General features: G+C 44.9%; 1 protein-coding gene across 2 annotated transcripts in view; it reads left to right on the top strand.

Annotated features, from left to right (window-relative positions):
- The window catches only part of LanA (laminin subunit alpha), a 137,521-nt gene that overhangs the window by 97,488 nt on the left and 19,618 nt on the right, over positions 1-20,415 (top strand). For both annotated transcript variants that reach the window (XM_055068499.2, XM_055068498.2), the window contains 12 exons: positions 203-354; positions 822-926; positions 2,276-2,387; positions 2,505-2,672; positions 3,302-3,492; positions 3,586-3,702; positions 14,571-14,728; positions 15,382-15,508; positions 16,271-16,364; positions 16,888-17,004; positions 18,476-18,661; positions 19,274-19,428. In XM_055068499.2, coding sequence (XP_054924474.1) covers positions 203-354; positions 822-926; positions 2,276-2,387; positions 2,505-2,672; positions 3,302-3,492; positions 3,586-3,702; positions 14,571-14,728; positions 15,382-15,508; positions 16,271-16,364; positions 16,888-17,004; positions 18,476-18,661; positions 19,274-19,428 — 1,682 coding nt within the window. The remainder of the gene's footprint in view (positions 1-202; positions 355-821; positions 927-2,275; positions 2,388-2,504; positions 2,673-3,301; positions 3,493-3,585; positions 3,703-14,570; positions 14,729-15,381; positions 15,509-16,270; positions 16,365-16,887; positions 17,005-18,475; positions 18,662-19,273; positions 19,429-20,415) is intronic.

Below are 20,415 nucleotides of genomic sequence, written 5' to 3'. Positions count from 1 at the left end.
TACCACCCTGGATTAAGGCAGTCTCATTCTAGCTGCTCCATTGATAGTGCCAAGCAAATTTTGTGTCAATAGGTATGCTGGGATAGGGTAGCGCTGATGCATCCCATCAGAGAGTTGACTGCTTATTTAGTTGTATGAATGTACATCTGTGCTGTTTAAGGGACCCTTATTAACACTGGCTTATTGTACATCATATGCATAGAATGCGGCGAGTGTGTGCATGCACTGCTGGACGACACAGACCAGTTGGCAGGTCTCTTCGGCGGTATCCAGTTTGAAGTGAAAGACTTGTCGGCAACATACCTGGCCAACCAGCGGTTGCAGGTGGTCAACCAGACTGCCCATGACCTCCAGGTATGTACTATAGCACAGGCGGTAGTATACCTAAATAGTTTGTCAAATTACTTGTTACATGTCATTATTTGGTTTATTTATTATTTATTTATTGGTTTAAGTGACCTACAGACAGCATAATGTATCCATGTGCTGAACTGTTCTGATTGTTCTACATAACATGGAGGCTATGCTTAGAAAAATATAAATGATACAGTCTGTGCATGTGAAAATAATGCAGTGCTTATTAGGCACTTAGCAGTGTTGATAAAAGCACCATATTCTAGGTAATTTCACTGCATGGTGAATACAACGCAGGCACATTACTTAATGATTGGCAGTGCTCCTTTGCTTGCAGCATGCTACAAAGCTCATCCGGATTTAGGCAGAAAATCGCGTGGTTACAGGATATAGTACAAGGCATCATGTGTTTAGAGCCTGTAGTGCTTGCACAGCTTGCTAGACACTGATGTTTATTTTTATTACAGCTTCAGTTTGAGACATTCCAATCGGAACGGGAGGCAGAAGATGCCAGTCCCTTAGGACAGAATGTCTCTGACTTGGAAATCTTTGGCAATGTAGTTCGCAAGAGTGTGAGTAAACAGCCTTGTTCCATATGCATTGCTCCTTTTGCGTGGGATTGAAAATTACCAGAAGTCTCCTTTCATTCTCTACATTTGTAAAGTAAGTATATGCTGGTGAAACAGTGATACATGGTATTCATTCACATGATTGAAATCATACATGTGGTTTTACCTTCTAAAAATTAGGTTTATAGTGTCATCAGTAAGACTGACATCCCAGTGTTTTATCAGCTTGTTGAGAGACTTCCATCTTTGGCATAATGGGAACAGCAAATTAATTGGTGACTGTAATAAAACATGCCAGTTTAAAGAGTATTACCATATTTACTCGATTCTAACATGCATGTTTGTTTCCAGAAAAACATGCTAGAGGTAACCAAATGCGTGTTAAATTGGAGTACGACTCCACAACTAAAATAGTGGTGGGGTACCATCCTTGGCATTAGAATTTTCTGTCATCCAATCCAATTCACATGTACACTGCTGCCGCTGTGAGAGCAGTGCAAGCTTTGTGCCCACTCCATAAGTGCATTAGGCTGCATTAGTCTGCAAAGCATTTAAGAAATGTGATATTTCAAAGTCCTTAGACGGTGCCGAAGATGTGATGCTCTGTCAGGCCAGTGTTAGTCATATCGAGGCATTCGACAGCAATGACAAATTAAGTGATGCTTGGTCTAAGTAGCCCAGATGTAATAATTTTCCAAATCTGAAGAAGTTGCTATTGCTCTCTAACTGTTAAAAAATAATGAGTGAAGTATGAAGGGCATCACATTTATCATTTCTTGAAGTGTGAAAATTAAGATGTGTGTTACTTTTGAGGGCCTTACAGTTTCGATTTGGGGCCATGAAAATTGTGTATGCTTTACAATACAGGGAGTGTTAAAATCAAGTAAATACAGTGAATCTATAAATACAGTGAACTGATGAAGGGGAATGATTGTCATCCACCTGACAGTAGCATGAAGCTACAAAGAAAGCTCACATGCGTCTCTCAGAAAGAAAGCTGCAGAAATTCATAATAGTTTTTGCAGAATTGATCTGCTACATGCAGTATCCCTGCTGCGCATTGATTTGCCAATAAATTTGGCCTCGACGCAGTCTCCTAGACTCCTGGTAAGCTGAGATGGTAGAGTGACCAGTAGTAGATGATTGAGTGACCAACTCCATTGTGGAGCTTTCTTTTAGAGAAACCAGTATGGATTTTCTTCGCAGCTTTGTAATGGCGTCAAATGGACAACAGTTATTCTCTTTCATAATACTTATTCCACCAAGTGCACTGCCGTAAACTTATTTGTCATAGTTCAGCAATGTTATCTATCACGACTTCTTGCGAATCAAAACTTGCATCTGCTTCTTAGATGTCGGTGATCCTCTCTTCGGCCAGGACGAATGACAATGCTGCATTTGCGACTAAGATGGCTGCCTTACAAGAGGAAGCTGATGTCAACAAGACCATCAAAGAAATGCAAGGTAAGAGCACATTCGTACTCATAATGATTGCAGGTGTGATCATATGGAGAACAGGCAGTCAATAGCAGTGACAGGATGTGCCACGAAGCACTCTTACATGGGCATTCTTCTGTGCAGACATTCTGTACAACCTGATGACATTCTCGGAAGGCATTAGCACATCGTCTGCTAGCAGCATCGAGCCAATGCTTCAAGAAGCGAAGCACATCACTGAGCGGCTCAATGATACCACCTTTGTTCCTGAATTTCGGCAGTCCGAAGATGATCTAGCCGAAGCTCGTGAAGGTGCGATATTTGTATTTATTTATTTGCACTGTAAGCTCTTTATAGATCCATTGCATGAGTCACATTAAACATCGTAAGCACAAAAAGAAAAGGTGCATCTATGAGTTCACAGAGGCATTAATGATTGTAAAGACAGAGACAATCAGCTAAAGTGTCAGTAAAGATTTCTCTTAAATTGATTCATCTGCCCGGCTGATAAAAGAGCCAAATATTTATTCTCTAACCTCTGCATCTTTAATTCACTACATATGAGAGGGTCAGCTTTCCAAGACTGAAACTTCACCATGATGCTGCTGTGGCAAGGGCTATTAGCACACTAGGCAACCATTTTGTTTAATGCAACACCTTGGACACGTCCTATTATTCAGACTCTTTTATGGCACAGCTATGTGTTGTATACGGCCGATGCATGTGCGTACGATGACAATCAGACAGAGTGAAACCATATGTAATTTTACAAAGTGTCTAATGCTTATAGTGCATAGAATACCAAAACCGTGTATGGGAGGGTCATTCCTTTTTATCCATTTCATTACACTTAAATATCTAAGCCGAATCTCTTCTGGATATTATGTTTGTCATCTGATTTCTCTTTTGTGCCCCTTCAACACACTTATTAACTTCCTCAGCCTTGGAGCAAGCACAGCAGTTCTCGCTGCCTGCGGTGCAGAACAATGCAACACTGGCTGAGCTCAGGCGCAGCATGCAGCAGGACCTGGAAGACCGTCTGCACGAGTTGGCTAACCACACGGCACGCGCCAACACCATGATGCGCAAGGCTTCAGGGCTGCTGCACAAAGCTAACAGCTCACCATTCAGGGTACCTTAATTGCGTGCAATTTAGGTTGCATGTTGGGTGCATTCCATGGTGGCAGGATATTTACAAAGTATTTGAGCTTCTTTGCCTTTACAGGGCCTAGTCACCCAGAGTGAAGAGCTGCAGTCCAAGGCCCAGGAGCTCTTGAGAGAAGGCGATGAGTTGCTGCGCCAGTGCTCTGGCTTCAATTTGGATGCAGACAAAGCCCTTGATGTGAGTGCCTTGGGCCTTGTATGTACATGCCAGAAGGCTGAATCAAAATACATATATTTCCTTTTCTTGTACGTCCTAACATAGCAATTTTTATAACTTTTCGCATATTGTCCATGCTCGGATGACATTTAGCCAGTGTTGTTTTCATTTTAAAGAACATTTATTGAGGCCAGCTAGCAGGAATTCAGATATCTCAGGGGAGAGAATTTAACACCAAATTGTAGCGCACTGAAGTACTAGGCTTAGTAGCTTAACTACTCTGGACTGTTTGAATGCAATAGTATAACATGTTGAATTAGGCGTGTTGTACAAGGAAACAGAGCTAAGAACAGGAGACAAACATCTCCTCTCATCGTCATCCTGTTCTTAGCATTGTTTCCTCCAAGTTCAGAAAAGGAATAGACAGCAACCTTTTTCTTGCCTGTCTTCTTTCTTTTATTATCCTTTCATCTCTTCTCTCCCGTCACTTCCTAATTTTCCTAGGCGGCTAGGGTTAACCTTGTGTATGTGCCCTCCCTTGGGTATAATATATTAGGTTATAGTGGCAATGTACGGTTGGCGCCTGCAGCCTTACCCGTTAAGTGCTGCAGCGTCCCCAAGTTTGGCTCTGTGGTAGGTGGCCGCCATTGCCGCCGAAAAGAAAGTACTATGGGAACACCCGCATTTCCCCGTATACTTGATCATCACCCTCAAAAGAGGGGACGCACCGATGACCTAACCACATGCTTCAACCGAACAAGAGAGACCTATCCGAAATACCATGTTGTGCACAGCAAGAACTCTGAAAAACAGGCCAGATTCATTTCCTCTTTCATAGTTGCAAAATCTTTAACCGAAGCCATAGGGAATTAGGTTATAAAGTAATGAAAATGGCTAGCAGAGACCTTCTTGAGATTCCTCAGAAATATCAGTATGAGAAGCTAGGCAGTCTTGTGACACTTGGCAACATACCAATTTCTGTTATACAACACCGAACAATGAATAGCTCACAAGGAGTCGTGTCAGAGGCAGACCTCCAGGATTTGACTGAAGCTGAACTCTGGGAAGGGTGGAAAGACCAAAATGTAATCAATGTAAAGCATAGTATCCTAAAATGGGACAACAATGAAACTTCCACCAAACACCTTGTCCTAACATTTGCATCTAGCGTTCTGCCAGAAACCATTGAAACAAGATACATAAGGCTAATTGTCCGACCATATATCCCCAACTCTAGACGGTGTTTCCAATGTCAAAGGTTCGGCCATGGCTCGCAGAGCTGTCGTGGTCAAATAACTTGTGCGAAGTGTGGAGTCCAGGGCCACCCCTCCGACAATTGTAGTGGCACACCTAACTCTGTGAACTGCAGTGGTGACCATCCAGCCTACTCAAGCTCCTGTTCGAACTGGAAGAAATAAAAAGACATAATCACCCTCAAAGTCAAAGAAAACATTTCGTTTAAGGAAGCCCGTAAAAGATGCTCACCTTTCCACAGCACACCTTATGCTGATGCGGCACGTCGGGGGGCAGCGTCGCAGCGGCCAATGCCAAGTGCCCAGCCCGTGCGCAGTGAGCTGGCACTTTTGGCTCCTGCCCCCAGGGTGGAAGTAGGTAAGCCTACTCCATCCAACCATCAAACAGGCCAGGCTACCCTTGGGTTGCTGGCCCCACAAGAGTTATCTGCGGCAACCTGCGCTACACGCAGCGATCCCACAGGACCGAAAGCGGCCCCGAAGGTGGGCGCAGCCAAGGCTGCCCCTACCTCCTCGGCCCCTTCCAGCGCTGGCAACAGCCGGCGCAGCTCAGACCCAAAGGCAGCCCCATCGACCTCCGGGCTGGTGGGTGCAGGGGTCTTACTCTCTGAGGCGGGACTCTCTCGGATAACTTCTCGCTCGCAAGAGCGCGTGTCCGGCACCTCACAAGAGGCAATGGACACTACACCAATCCCCACGGCGCACTAAGTGCCTAAGTAGCAGCGAGGCTCCCTCGAACACTCCAGAAGGGACAAAACCCCCATTACAGAGCCTGCAAAGAGCTCTGTAATCTAAGGCATCACTTCTGTTTCTGTACACACAGCACAAACTTACTTTAAATATAGATACACAAATCATTCAATGGAACGTCAGAGGTCTTCTTAGAAGCCTTGATGATGTGCAAGAACTGATCCACGAACACAATCCAAAAGTGCTGTGTATACAGGAAACACACTTGAAATCAAAACACACAAACTTTCTCGGACAGTATGTTACGTTTTGCAAAGATCGCGATGATGCTATCGCATTATCGGGCGGTGTTGCCATTGTTATTCATAAAAGCATTGCGTGTCAACGTTTACAACTACCAATGCCCCTTGAAGCAGTGGCAGTTCGAGTTGTTCTCCTAAACAAACTCATCACCATTTGCTCGCTTTACATACCCCCACATTACAATTTAAACAAACATGAATTTCAGTCCTTTATAGATGAATTGGCAGAACCTTATGTTGTTCTTGGCGATTTCAATGCACACAGCTGCCTGTGGGACGACTCGTGTAGATGCGCGAGGTCGTCTTGTTTAACAGTTCCTTTTTTCTTCTGGTGCGTGCCTTCTGAATAAGAAGGAACCCACATGTTACCGTCTTGCAAACAGAACCTTTTCTTCAATTGACCTTAGCATAGTTTCCCCGTCTATACTGCCTGAACTTGAATGGGAAGTTACCAACAACCCTTACGGGAGCGACCACTCCCCCATACTGCTAAGAACATCTAAAGAAAACGAATATCCACCCCAGGCTCCTAGGTGGAAGGTTGATACAGCCGATTGGGATAAATTCCGAACTCTTACTGGTATCTCATGGGCTGACGTGTCTTTGTTAGGAATTGATGCTCTGTGGAGTATTTTACAGTCTTCATAATAGATGCCGCATCTAAATGCATATCTGAAGTAAGGGGCTTGGCATGCAAACGCTGTGTCCCGTGGTGGAACGACGAATGTAGGACTGCTTGTAAGAAACGGAACAAAGCATGGGGGTTGCTACGCACCTCTCCCACTGCGTAGAATCTTATTAACTTTAAGAAAGTAAAATCCCAAGGCAGGAGAACGTGCCGACAGGCCAGAAGAGAGAGTTGGCAGAAGTTTTTATCAGGTATCAACTCCTATACAGATGAGGCCAAAGTCTGGAACAGGGTTAATAGGATAAAAGGGCGACAAACATATTCACTTCCTTTGGTGAACACACAAGGTGAAACACTGAAAGATCAGGCAGACTCACTTGGGGAACACTTTGAGAGCGTGTCAAGTTCAACCCATTATTCAAAATCCTTTCTCAAATATAAGCAAATAGAAGAATGTAAGCCATTCATAAGAAAATGCCGTCAGAGTGAACTGTACAACCGTCCTTTTAGTATAACCGAGTTGAGAGCTGCCTTGAGTGCATGCAAGAGCTCTGCACCGGGATCTGACAAAGTCATGTATGAAATGATCAAAAACCTACACAATGACACACAAGTTACACTACTCACACTTTTCAACACTATTTAGGCTGCAGGATACTTTCCAACCGCATGGAAAGAAGCCATTGTGGTCCCTGTTTTGAAACAAGACAAAGACCCTTCCTCAGTGGCAAGTTACCGCCCGATAGCCCTCACAAGTTGCCTTTGTAAGGTATTTGAAAAAATGATCAATCGGCGACTCATCCATTTCCTTGAACTGAGCAAAATGCTTGATCTCTATCAGTGTAGCTTCAGAGAAGGGCGCTCCACAACCGATCATCTTGTACGTATTGAAGGATATATCTGTGACGCATTTGTACACAAACAGTTTTTCTTATCCATATTCCTCGACATGGAGAAGGCGTACAACACAACGTGGCGCTACGGCATCTTGAGAGACTTGTCAGAAATGGGCATTCATGGCAATATGCTAAACCTAATAGAAAGCTATTTGACGAATCGTACCTTCCGGGTAAAAGTCGGCAATGTACTGTCACGTCCTTTTATACAGGAAACTGGTGTACCCCAGGGAGGCTTGCTCAGCTGCACACTCTTTATTGTTAAGATGACAACACTTCGTGCTGCATTACCACCGGCCTTTTTTTTTCTGTCTACGTGGGTGACATTCAAATAGGTTTCAAATCATGTAACCTTGCAGTGTGTGCGCGATGGGTACAGTATGGCCTGAACAAAGTGTCAAAGTGGGCAGAGAAAAATGGATTCAAAATCGATCCTCACAAAAGCTCTTGTGTTCTTTTTACAAGAAAGAGAGGCCTGGTCCCGAATCCTTGCTTAGAACTGTGTGGACAACGAATACCTGTCAGCAAAGAGCACAAATTTCTAGGTATTGTACTTGACTATAGGCTCACTTTCATTCCACACATTAAATTTCTTAAAGAAAAATGTCTAAAAACAATGAACTTAATGAAACTTCTATCCCAGACTACATGGGGTAGTGACAGGAAAGGTCTAATGAATCTCTACAAGAGCCTAATTCGGTCACGATTGGATTATGGTGCCATAGTGTATAGCTCTGCCGCCCCGAGCGCGCTAAGGATGCTGGATGCTGTCCACCATCTAGGTATCCGCTTAGCCACTGGCACTTTCAGAACAAGCCCGATTGAAAGCTTATATGCCGAATCGAATGAGTGGTCGCTCCACCTGCATAGATCATACATAAGCTTGACATATTTCCGTAAGGTGCACTCTAACCTTGAACATTCATGTTTTAATAACGTTACCGACATGACGTGTGCTACACTTTTTCGCAATCGTCCCTCTATAAGACAGCCTTTCTCGCTGCGTGTGAAGGAGCTTAGCGATGAAATGCGTGTCCCACTCCTCAGGCATCGCTTCGTGCACCTAACCAAGCTCTTACCTCCTTGGGAGTGGCAGGTGGTAGAATGTGACTTATCCTTTCTAAAAGTTACAAAGCATGCTCCAGAGGTTGAAATCCAAATGCATTTCCTAGAACTTCAGTACAAGCACTTGTGCACAGAGTTCTACACAGATGCTTCCAAGTCGCATGCCGGAGTGTCCTATGCAGCCGTCGGTCCATCCTTCTCGGAATCCGATGTACTACATCCAGAAACAAGTATCTTTATGGCTGAGGCCTGCGCACTATTGTCAGTAGTGAAGCATGTAAAGAAATCGAAACTCCAAAAATAAGTTATATATACAGACTCCCTAAGTGTTGTGAAGGCCTTGATGTCATTCTGTAAGCACAAAAATCCAATAATTAATGAACTCTATTCCATCCTGTGTAAAGCATATATATCTAACCAACATGTGATTATATGCTGGGTGCCTGGCCATAGGGGTATCAAGGGTAACATTCTAGCGGGCCAGATGGCCACATCAATTTCATTGCATGCAGTTAATCCTACTGCTTTGGTCCCTGTCACAGACCTGAAGCCCTTCTTAAGAAGGAAATTACGAAACCACTGGCAACGCATGTGGGACGCAGAAATAAATAACAAACTGCATGTGATAAAGCCACAGTTAGGTTCTTGGCCCTCCGCAACAAAATCACGGCCAACAGATGTCCTATTCTCTCGTCTCAGAATAGGACACACATTTGGCACGCATGACTTTTTACTCACTGGGAATGATCCTCCAACCTGTGGTAGATGCAGGGAGAGGCTGACCGTCCTCCATGTCCTCCTGGAGTGTCAGGAAGCCGAGTCTGAGAGAAAGAAACATTTTCCCCTAGCATACAGGCACAGGCAGCACATCCCCCTTCACCCTGTAATGATACTCAGCCCAGAACCGCTCTTTGACACCAACGCAGTCCTAGGTTTCCTGAAATATGTTGTATTACATGTTATTAGCCCCACACATTCGTAGCATCTCCTCTCTTCAGAGGATGCCGCTGTGATAGCTGTTTCATATAGCACATGCCTCTAGGCCCTTGTGTTTCAAGGGCTCTGGCGAGGCAGTAGTGCTCCAGGTAATTTTACCATCTCACATATTTTCTATATTGCATCATTCTTTCACGATGGATTTTACTGTTTACTGCACATAGAACATGTCTTTTGTCATCGACATAATCTTATTACAGATTTATTTTATGCACTCTAGAGTGACTATTTTTAAGGCCCCTTTACAGCCACATCGCATCAACTTCATAGAACTCACAAGTACATTGCGAACTCATCACCACGGACCTGGCGCTCTTTGGCCATACCTGGCCCTTACACCAATAAACACCATACATTCATTCATACAGCAAAATATAGGATAATTATGCTAAAGGTGCACTCTATCCCTGGGAAGTTGTGAACCAATTCTTAGTAGACAGGTTATTAGAGGGGTTCAGGATAGGGGCCCCAATAGTTTGGGGCCCCAATAATTTGGGGCCCCAAAGAGCTTTACGGGTGGTATTGTTGGGGCATGCAGGAGTGAAAAGTTTTAGAATAGGGCTTTGCATTTTCAGATAGTGTCTTGCCCTTGCAGCCCCACTATGGCACCAAATAAAAGCTATTATACGTAAATATTAAAGTAAGATATACCATTTTATGATGTGAAGAGCAATTCTGACTTTCATGTTTTTGTATTTAATCACAATTTAGAAGTTATTCTATTAGCAGTAAGCAATTTGTTGCGCTTAGTTTTCAGTAACCAACTTTACGTGCCCTCACCAGCTAAGTTAAGCCATGTTAGGCCTACGAGCCATGAAATTGACACTCGAACGTAGAATCAGCAGTGTCTAATGAATCACTCTTCATTACAGATGTTAGTTGAGAGAAAGCAATAAGCGCAGTCATTTCTCCTAGCTTACGAACTTCACGCCTTACCATAAATCGAGCCTACTTTGGTGCTAGGTTACAGCTGTCACTTCGATGGGTGCTGCCATGTTTGTTGATGCAGAGCTTTTGGGGAGCCTTTGAGGCTCCTGCTAAATCAGTGAAATAGCATGCCCGACGCAAAACCCAAATGCAGTTTGCGTCTCTGGTATGCACAATGACTTAGACGCTATTTCTTTGGGGCCCCAAAACGTTTGGGGCCCTTATTCTAAAATTCTGTATTATGTCTTTAATGGCAACAAGAAGAGAGAAGGAGTAATGATCCGAGTGCATTGCATTACTTTAGAAATAATGGCCAGCGGTTCTGCTGAAGACATCCCATGGTGTGTCATTACAGGCATCATTATCATCATCATCAGCCTGGTTACGCCCACTGCAGGGCAAAGGCCTCTCCCATACTTCTCCAACAACCCCGGTCATGTACTAATTGTGGTCATGTCGTCCCTGCAAACTTCTTAATCTCATCCGCCCACCTAACTTTCTGCCGCCCCCTGCTACGCTTCCCTTCCCTTGGAATCCAGTCCGTAGCGCTTAATGACAATCGGTTATCTTCCCTCCTCATTAAATGTCCTGCCCATGCCCATTTCTTTTTCTTGATTTCAACTAAGATGTCATTAACTTGCGTTTGTTCCCTCACCCAATCTGCTCTTTTCTTATCCCTTAACGTTACACCCATCATTCTTCTTTCCATAGCTCGTTGCGTCGTCCTCAATTTAAGTAGAACCCTTTTGGTAAGCCTCCAGGTTTCTGCCCCGTAGATGAGTACTGGTAAGACACAGCTATTATACACTTTTCTCTTGAGGGTGTGGGAGATACGGGTTTCTCCTCCGTACTCTTGGGACAAAGGAACGACAACACAGTAGTGCAAACAGTCACAAGGGCATTTATTGCACCTTTCATAGATCAATGCCTGCTAGCCGAGTTGCTATCCCCAAAACATGCCGATGGGCGCGCGACAAATCTAGAAGTCCGACTTACCGCGACCGCATTGCGAGCGAATATGTTCGCCCCATGCTGGATCCCAACGCCTGGTCGTTCGCGTGTTCGGTCACGCAAACGGTCGTGCGTTCGAAGGCGGCCACGCGAGGTGGTCTCGCAGAAGCATGGTCGCAGCGCGCGCGGAATGTCCATGCTGTTCGCCGGCCCGCCGGGAAAAAAGGCAGCGCCTTGTCCCTCGGCGCCCGAGTAACCCCGCCGCGGCGCGACGGTCGCGCCATCTCTCGCACCGCGCTTGTACCACTGCGAGCGCCGCGGGCGCCAGGCCACGCGAGCCGTGCGGGAAAACAGCATATCAGGGGATGCGTGAGAGTCGCGCATCCCCACATCCCCCCAACCTTAAATCACTACATATTCCGGCGAAACATTTCACACAGTCTAACATCAACACGTGCTTCGCGAACAATGTGGTACATGCAACAGTGGCCGCGCCGGGGAAATGTCCACACGCTGTCCATAACATGCGAGCCGACTGTCCTTGGGGTACACCGCTGGCGTCCGCCGGTCACCGCAGCAGCTTTGCAACTCGACGGCACGATCCCAGGCCAGAACTCCGGAGACGACGACGCAGTAGTCGGTACGAGCAAGCGTCGCTCGCGCCGACGCGCCCAGCTGGCAAGAGCCGCCGTAGCTGTCGTTGACCGCTGGCTCCTTTGTCCGCCGCCGAGGGTTGTGAGCTGGATGCAGGAGGCCGCCGAAGTCGCTGTGCCGAACTGGCCACAGCATCACCATCGCCCGGGGTGACTCGATCGTAGTCCGGGGCAGCCGCGCAGACGATGTGCAGGTGACAGCCAGCCAGGGGTGACTCCAATCACGCTGCGTACACTCAAAACACTCGGCAAACACTAAAGTAGTGCAAGGGAGAGGAATTCTGCATGCGCATCGCCCACGTGGTACGATGTTCAACTTGGCTAGCAAAAGATCGGGCAGCTACTCAGATGCTAAGTTCACGTGAACGAAGCTCGCTTTCTTGAGTCGAACGAGTAATTTCAATTCGTGCGAGGCTAACTAGAATGAGGGAAGCAACTTGCAACACCTCAACGCCACGGTCCACCAGGTTGTGTCCCTCCACGTGCGACAGGCAGCTTCGTAAAGCCTTAGGCCTAAAGCGTCGCTACTCTGACAACAACCGGCATCCAAAAACGACACTCAAAATGAGCGCAAAACAGGCAGCCGCGAGGAGACGTTAGCTCTGTGAGGTGGTCCTACTCCGCTCGGTGCACACAGCATCCGAGTTGACGGCGCCCACCGTCCCAGACGGTGTCGGAGCGCCCGGTGCCAGGCCGCAATACCAGTCAGCCCGTCGTGGCACCCGTGGCCCGCGGCCACCCGGCTCCCAGAGCCGCGACTTCATCAGAGTCAAAGAGATAGAAGAAGCTATTTACATAAGAAATTCGGACCACCCACGAGGCTTCCGTACTCACTCGCTTCAGGCTTGCCACTGCTCCGCGGGCGCTCAGCCTCGCTCTCCCAGGATGCAGACCACGTGGCTCTCGTACCAACGAATGTCATTAAAAAAAAAAACACTTGCGAAAAGGCTTAGCATGTTGACATGTTCAAACACACTACAGCCTCCGTCGCCTCGCTCAAGAAAGCACGCCGCCGATGCTAGCGATCAAAATTCACGCTAGGCCTACGCTTCGGTTCAAACAAAGGTCTTGAACGAAGCAAAACTGTTAAATCTATCGTCCGATGCCCCAAGAGGTCCACGTTGGGCAGCCAGATGTGGGAGATACGGGTTTCTCCTCCGTACTCTTGGGACAAAGGAACGACAACACAGTAGTGCAAACAGTCACAAGGGCATTTATTGCACCTTTCATAGATCAATGCCTGCTAGCCGAGTTGCTATCCCCAAAACATGCCGATGGGCGCGCGACAAATCTAGAAGTCCGACTTACCGCGACCGCATTGCGAGCGAATATGTTCGCCCCATGCTGGATCCCAACGCCTGGTCGTTCGCGTGTTCGGTCACGCAAACGGTCGTGCGTTCGAAGGCGGCCACGCAAGGCGGTCTCGCAGAAGCATGGTCGCGGCGCGCGCGGAATGTCCACGCTGTTCGCCGGCCCGCCGGGAAAAAAGGCAGCGCCTTGTCCTTCGGCGCCCGAGTAACCCCGCTGCGGCGCGACGGTCGCGCCATCTCTCGCACCGCGCTTGTACCACTCCGAGCGCCGCAGGCGCCAGGCCACGCGAGCCGTGCGGGAAAACAGCATATCAGGGGATGCGTGAGAGTCGCGCATCCCCACAAGGGATAATGGCAACCTGCTGTTCATGATCTGAGAATGCCTGCCAAACGCACCCCAGCCCATTCTTATTCTTCTGATTATTTCTGTCTCATGATCCAGATCCGCCGTCACTACCTGCCCTAAGTAGATGTATTTCTTTACCGCTTCCAGTGCCTGGCTACCTATCGTAAACTGCTGTTCTCTACCGAGACTGTTAAAGATTACTTTAGTTTTCTGCAGATTAATTTTTAGACCCACCCTTCTGCTTTGCCTCTCCAGGTCAGTGAGCATGCATTGCAGTTGGTTCCCTGAGTTACTAAGCAAGGCAGTATCATCAGCGAATCGCAAGTTACTAAAGTATTCTCCATTAACTCTTATCCCCAATTTTTCCCAATCCAGGTCTCTGAATACCTCCTGTAAACACGCTGTGAATAGCATTGGAGAGATCGTATCTCCCTGCCTGACGCCTTTCTTTATTGGGATTTGGTTGCTTCCTTTATGGAGGACTACGGTGGCTGTGGAGCCGCTATAGATTTCTTTCAGTATTTTTACAAACGGCTCATCTACACCTTGATTCCGTAATGCATCCATGACTGCTGAGGTTTCGACTGAATCAAACGCTTTCTCGTAATCAATGAAAGCTATACATAAGGATTGGTTATATTCCGTACATTTCTCTATCACCTGATTGATAGTGTGAATATGGTCTATTGTTGAGTAGCCTTTACGGAATCCTGCCTGGTCCTTTGCTTGACAGAAGTCTAAGGCTTTCCTGATTCCATTTGCGATAACCTTAGTAAATAGTTAGTAGGCAACTGACAGTAAGCTGATCGGTCTATAATTTTTCAAGTCTTTGGCGTCCCCTTTCTTATGGATTAGGATTAATGTCATTACAGGCGCTGGGTGACAATGAGCGTCGACTGCGTGATTCAGTGGACGAGCTCAAAGAAACCTTGGCCAAAGTGAAGAAGCAGACTGACGACGTCGAGCCAGCTGTCTATGATGCCGTTGACCACTCGCAACAGCTTGAAAACCAAGCTGAAGAGTGCAAGAAGTAAGTTTTAGTACCAATAGAACTGTTCACTTACCTGGTTGAACAGGCTGTTATTTCACAATTAAAACCAGCCCCTGTTCATTCTGGGCTTACCTGCACATCTGCAAACATCTGATCAAAGGTTCAAGCATACCTGTTGTTCATGCTTCCTTGTGCCTTACTTAAAATTTTCCTTACATAGTTACGAAAACTTCGCACAAATCTTGGCAGTGAGATTTGCTCTGTGATTATGAATTGTGCTCTGTACTAAATTATTTATTGCGTATCTTGTAAGTCAGTGGCGTTTGGATGCCTCAGGGCCCCCACTCTTCAGCTACCAGTGCCATGTCTTTTGATTTCTCTGTTGCATTGTTCCTTGCTTGATATTTGATGTTAATATACCTTTTGTTTTGATGAATTAACACATGTTTGTTGCAAAACCAGTGTTGCAAGAATGTTGCACCACCAGTACCAATTAATGTACTGAGGTATAATTTGGTTATCAGTGTACTTAATTTATATATTTTGCTTTAATTGTATTACTTGAATGTGTCAAACATATGAAGCAAATTGAGAAATACAAATTGTGAAAGCAGCAAATAATGAGGGCATGTTTGTACACTTACTAGAATGCATGCATAAAATGCCTTGTTTTGTTGTGTTCTGTTTTGCAGCATCTTATATGACACAAAACAAACATCTACATCAGCACTTGCCTATGATGAAATTGCCAAGGCAGTTGATGATGCTCTCAATTATTCGCATGCTGCAAAGGCTGCTGCTGATGAAGCTCACTCCATGGTAAATTTTTCTTGTCCCAGTTCTTTTAAACAGACCTAAAAAAACTTTTGTTAAGTTTTATTGCTGCAGTGCTGTAGGAAGATTTACGCTCCTCTGATGCTGTTTGTAGTGAATGAATAACCAGCATGCATTAATAAAAAAAGAAGAATGACACAGAGGGCTGATGCCATTATTTACATATGTGTCTTGCTGTTGTTGAAAGCATAAAATCTCACGATAGATGGGCTGCCTGTCTGTGTAGTACTCTTGCATCACTGATGCTTTAAGGAAGCTATTATGCTGGCATTGCCTTGCATGTGACTTACATGTGTTCAATTGTTTTGTATTGGTTGTTGCTATATCTTCGATCCTTTGTTTCTCACTAGAATCGTGGAAAGTGCATATTTATGGCTACTCCTTCCTTTTAATACATGAAGGCAGACCAACTTTGATGTTTTTAAACCATGACAGTCTCCAATATGGCAACAATTTGCCTATGCAGATGGTAACATTTGTTGCCATTGAGAAGTCAACAGGGGAAAGACAGGGAAGTTAACCACAGAATATCTCTGATTGGGCTATCCTGTACTGGAGAAAGGGAAAAAGGAAATAAAGATAAACACAGCAATCTGAGTCTGCAATTGTTTAAGGTTGTTCAGCAGCACTCAAGATATATCAGAACATTTTATACGACTGTGCACTGTAAACCATGCAATTAAGTGAGTCTTGGTGGAAGTGACAAATTGGTCAAAGGGGACTTAGACCTCTAAATAAATGTTTCAGTCTGTTGGTATCATCGACCGTGCTTCTGACTCTAAGGGCAACAGTGAAGGTCTCCTCGCCAATGCAAGGGAACTGGAACAACATGTGGAACATGGTAGGTGTTAATAAGATGCTTACTACCGACAGTATTAATATTACTTTTTAAAATCTGTGATAGAACTAAATAGGCATCTTTAAAAAAGTTGTATATAATGAATAACCGGATATAATGAAGCAAATGTAACATTTTTCTTGCCGATATCGGCGTGTAATGAATACATGCATGTAATGAACATCAGCTATAGCAAAGGTACCTTTGCGTCAAATGCTATTTCCTTATAACGATGTTTGATTGAACTGGCAGATAATACTTCCTCACTTTTAGTGTTCTGGAAATTACACATGTGGTGGTGCTTTCACAAGCTTTAATTAAACCAAATTTTGTTAGAGTTCAATGACTTGCACAGTAAACATTATGAGCAGCCAGAATGACCAAAAGGAATTTTATAAAATGCCACTTTTTTACATTAAAGTGAGCACCAGCTAGAGTGTATATAATGTTTGTAGGAGCTCGCTGTAGATTTTACGAAGTCAAGCTTTACAGTATCCCACATGTATTTTTATTTTTCCACTCTCAGAAATGAAGCCAAGAGTAGGAGATGCTGTTGAAAAGCTTGCAACCATAGAGCTTCACAACAAGATGAATGCCAAGGACTTGCAAGACTTGGCACGTGACATGGACAATTTGGAAACAGGTAATCTTATTCAGGATACCTGCACTCTGCACTGCAGTTTTTATACTATGGAGTGCCAAATGATTCCATGCTGTTTTTATGTTATGAAGTGCTGAGCAACTTCTGTTACATTTACCGCTTTGAAGTCACAAGCAGTTTTCTTTGTAATAGACCATTATTCGGATTAATTCCACCACTTGTCTGCTATTTATCAGAGATTGTTCATTTCTACACATCACTTCAGTAACAAATTATGTTTGCTCAGAGTCACTCTTAAGGCACGTTCACACTGAAGGTGGAGCGGCCAAAGCGGGCAAGCGGGCAAGCGGACAAGCGGACAGTGGGTAAACGTCCTCACCAGGTGTGTAAAAGCAGGCGGAAAACAAGGCGGGGAGCTCGGTTGCTCGCAGACCGATTTTTTTTCACCTGCCGGAGCTCTCCACTTTGCCACAGTCAATCAGAACGCCAGATGACAGTAGTGCGGTGATGATGCTGGCACGCGCACGGTGAGGCCAGACGACTGGTGCCACGAGATGGCGATATGTGTGCCAGGAAAATGCTAGATGCTCCGCTTCCTCGGCGGCGCATGCAGCCGGCAAGTCGTCCGGTCGGAACAGGCCCGCGCGCTCATTGCCTCGCCGCGTTGAAAATCCACTTCGCCGCTTAGACGCCTCGCTTTCGGTGTGAATGTGCCTTTAGAGTCACAAATATCACAAATATTGAGCAATAATAGAGAAAACTGCAGTGTGCTAACAGGTGTAAGTGTAGTACACACCTAATTAATTATCCACGATTCACCATTGTGCCAGAAGACAATGCAACTTATCATCACCAGTTGTTTGCTAATGGTTTGTGTGCATTTTCCCTTCACCATGGCACATCCAGTTACGCTTCTGTTTTAGCATGCAAAGCTGTGCTTCTTTTACAATCAAAGGGGCACTGTTTATTAAGTTGAGCTTAATTGCTATATTGATGTACCAAAATGTCCAATATTTTCATCTTACTGAACATAAACTCTTAGCAAGTGTATACCATACATAAACATAGTGGTTCATTTGTAATTGGTGAAGTGCAGTCAACTCCTCCTAAGAACAGAGTTGCACTGCATTTCAACATTTAAAATAATGTAGTCGAGCTAATTTTGTTGGAGAACTCAGTAGTGCTACCTGTTCACATTGCACTGGTAATACTTTTTGGAATAATACAGCACCATCTCTGTATGTGGGCATCAGACCAAAATCAGGCAGTTGCGGCTAGAAGTGCACAATGTCTGAGACTGCTCACTTAACTACCTAAAAGGCCTTGCTAATTGCAAGCACCTTAACTCCGGCAGAATTGTGTGGCCACTTCAGTTGTGGTCTTTTCAGCAGCTAAGTTTCTAGGCATAAAGCAAACGTTGTGAGGTTGACAGAAGGGTAACATTTAATAAGTTCTGACATCTTCTCATCCTCTTTCCCTTCTTTGTTTTTTCTTCTGCCTTGTGGTTTCACAGCTGAAGGTCAAGAAGCCCTGCAGACCTCAGTGACCGCTGTGCAGGCAGCAGCTGACCAAGTGCAAGAAACTGCAGACAAGATTGATTCCATCCTCCAGCGACTTCCTGGTGAAAACACCCATGCTCAGGAACTCTCCAGCGACAATGTCGGCTACCAGCAGGCTCTGCTGGCTGCCGGCAACTACAGTGAGTCTGCTTTTCTTCTCGTTGCTTTTTTTTCAGTTAAATGAAAGCAAAGGTGAATTTATTATTAATGAGTAATGATTCAAAGATATTCACCAAGTAAGCAATGACAAAGTGAAAATACTGCCTGCCATATTTTGAAAGCTGTGTGGGTATTGAAAGCTTTTTAAGGCTCTAAATATCGTGGCTGTTGAGTGCTGAAAATCTTCCTGCCAACATTTTGTCTGCCCTCTTCATATTGCACCCAATACAAGAACCACTATTTGATCAGGCCGGAAAGTAAAGGCCAGTCCAGTCTGCGTAGTTCTCTGTTCCCATGTTGTTTTACTTCATGTGTGTGTACTAGTATATAATGCAAGGGGAAGCAGTTATTAAATGTAAATTTCTTTATAATTTTAGTACAAACTACATTGGCATAAAAAGATGCGGGAATGCTAAATTTGCCTCATCACATATTCAGAATCAGGAAAGAGGCACCTTTTAACTGCATCAGAGAGACTTGCCACTGAGGCACAATAGTTATTCATGTCATTATACCCAATTATATCATTGTGTAAACTTGTGCTTGGTCACCTCACATGTGAGTTTGTGGTGCCACCCCTTCCTTGTCTTCAGTTGATCGTGTCATGGCTCCTGAGCCAGATTTGGGCCGCCTTGCAAACCGTCTGCTGCAACGACACAAGGCAATGAAGGACCATGCCACGGACATCCAGAACAAACTGGAAGAACTGCGTCGCAAAGTGGCTCTTGCCAAGGATGAAGCTAACAGGGTCAGTGAATGTGGGCTTGGCTTGCAAAAAAGTAAATATAGAAAGAAACTATGTGTAGTGCTTAGTGATAATGAAGCAAGAATATTCTGTCTAAAAATTTTACCTTTTGAAATTGTTTTTTTGTTTTTTGTAGCGAAATGGATCAAACACAGATTTCTGAGCTGCTCAACACACGTGGCAAGCTTCCTGTTTCATGCACCCAAACCAATTAGAGTTGAACTCATCTCAAATATTTTTTTGAAGCTTCAAGAATAAAATATCATAGTTAGGAAGAGATTGCACAGCCATATGCTGACTGTGCATTTGGCATAGCAGGGTTCCTTTATTAACAATTTTGTATCCAGGAAAGCATATAAACAAGGAAATTTCTTGTAGTATTACTGTAGGCAGTATTTTAGACAGGCTATAGGAGGCAAAGAACCTCCATTTTAAGAAGGCTTATGATGGCATTTGTACAGCGACACAAGTAGTCTGTCCAATGACTGCTCAATTTGTGTTCCTCATTCGATATGGGAATGATAGTAACATTATAGAATGCTGTCGATGGCTACTCATATTAAGGTTAACCCTTGCAAACAAGTGTTTTAGCTCAAGCGAGTATGTTCACCACTTCAACAGCGCTTAGACGCTATCAGCCTAAGGCAAGCTGGAGGCAGTGCAATGACACAGCCTGTACTTATAGCCTAAATGATGAGTGTCAGTATGTGCATGCCACACTGGCTCAGTGGCTATGGTAAATGCTACTAGCTTTGATTTTCGACCACGATGGCCACTTCCCAATTGGGTTGCAATGCTAAAACACCCGTGTATGACAAAAAACCGAGGCTGAGTTTGCGTTAAAGTAACCCCACGCGCTCAAAACTAATTCGGACCTTGCCACTCCAGCATCTCTCGCAGCCTTTTTGTCGCATAGAGATGTTAAACACTATCACTCGGCCATCATACACCTTGCTAGAATGTTTCTTTTAATACAGAAAGAGAGAATTG

Source organism: Dermacentor andersoni, chromosome 9, assembly GCF_023375885.2.
Source record: "Dermacentor andersoni chromosome 9, qqDerAnde1_hic_scaffold, whole genome shotgun sequence".
In the NCBI taxonomy this organism is placed as follows: Eukaryota; Metazoa; Arthropoda; class Arachnida; order Ixodida; family Ixodidae; genus Dermacentor; species Dermacentor andersoni.
Note: the sequence above shows the minus strand (reverse complement) of the source record. Positions and strands in the feature narration are given on the sequence as shown.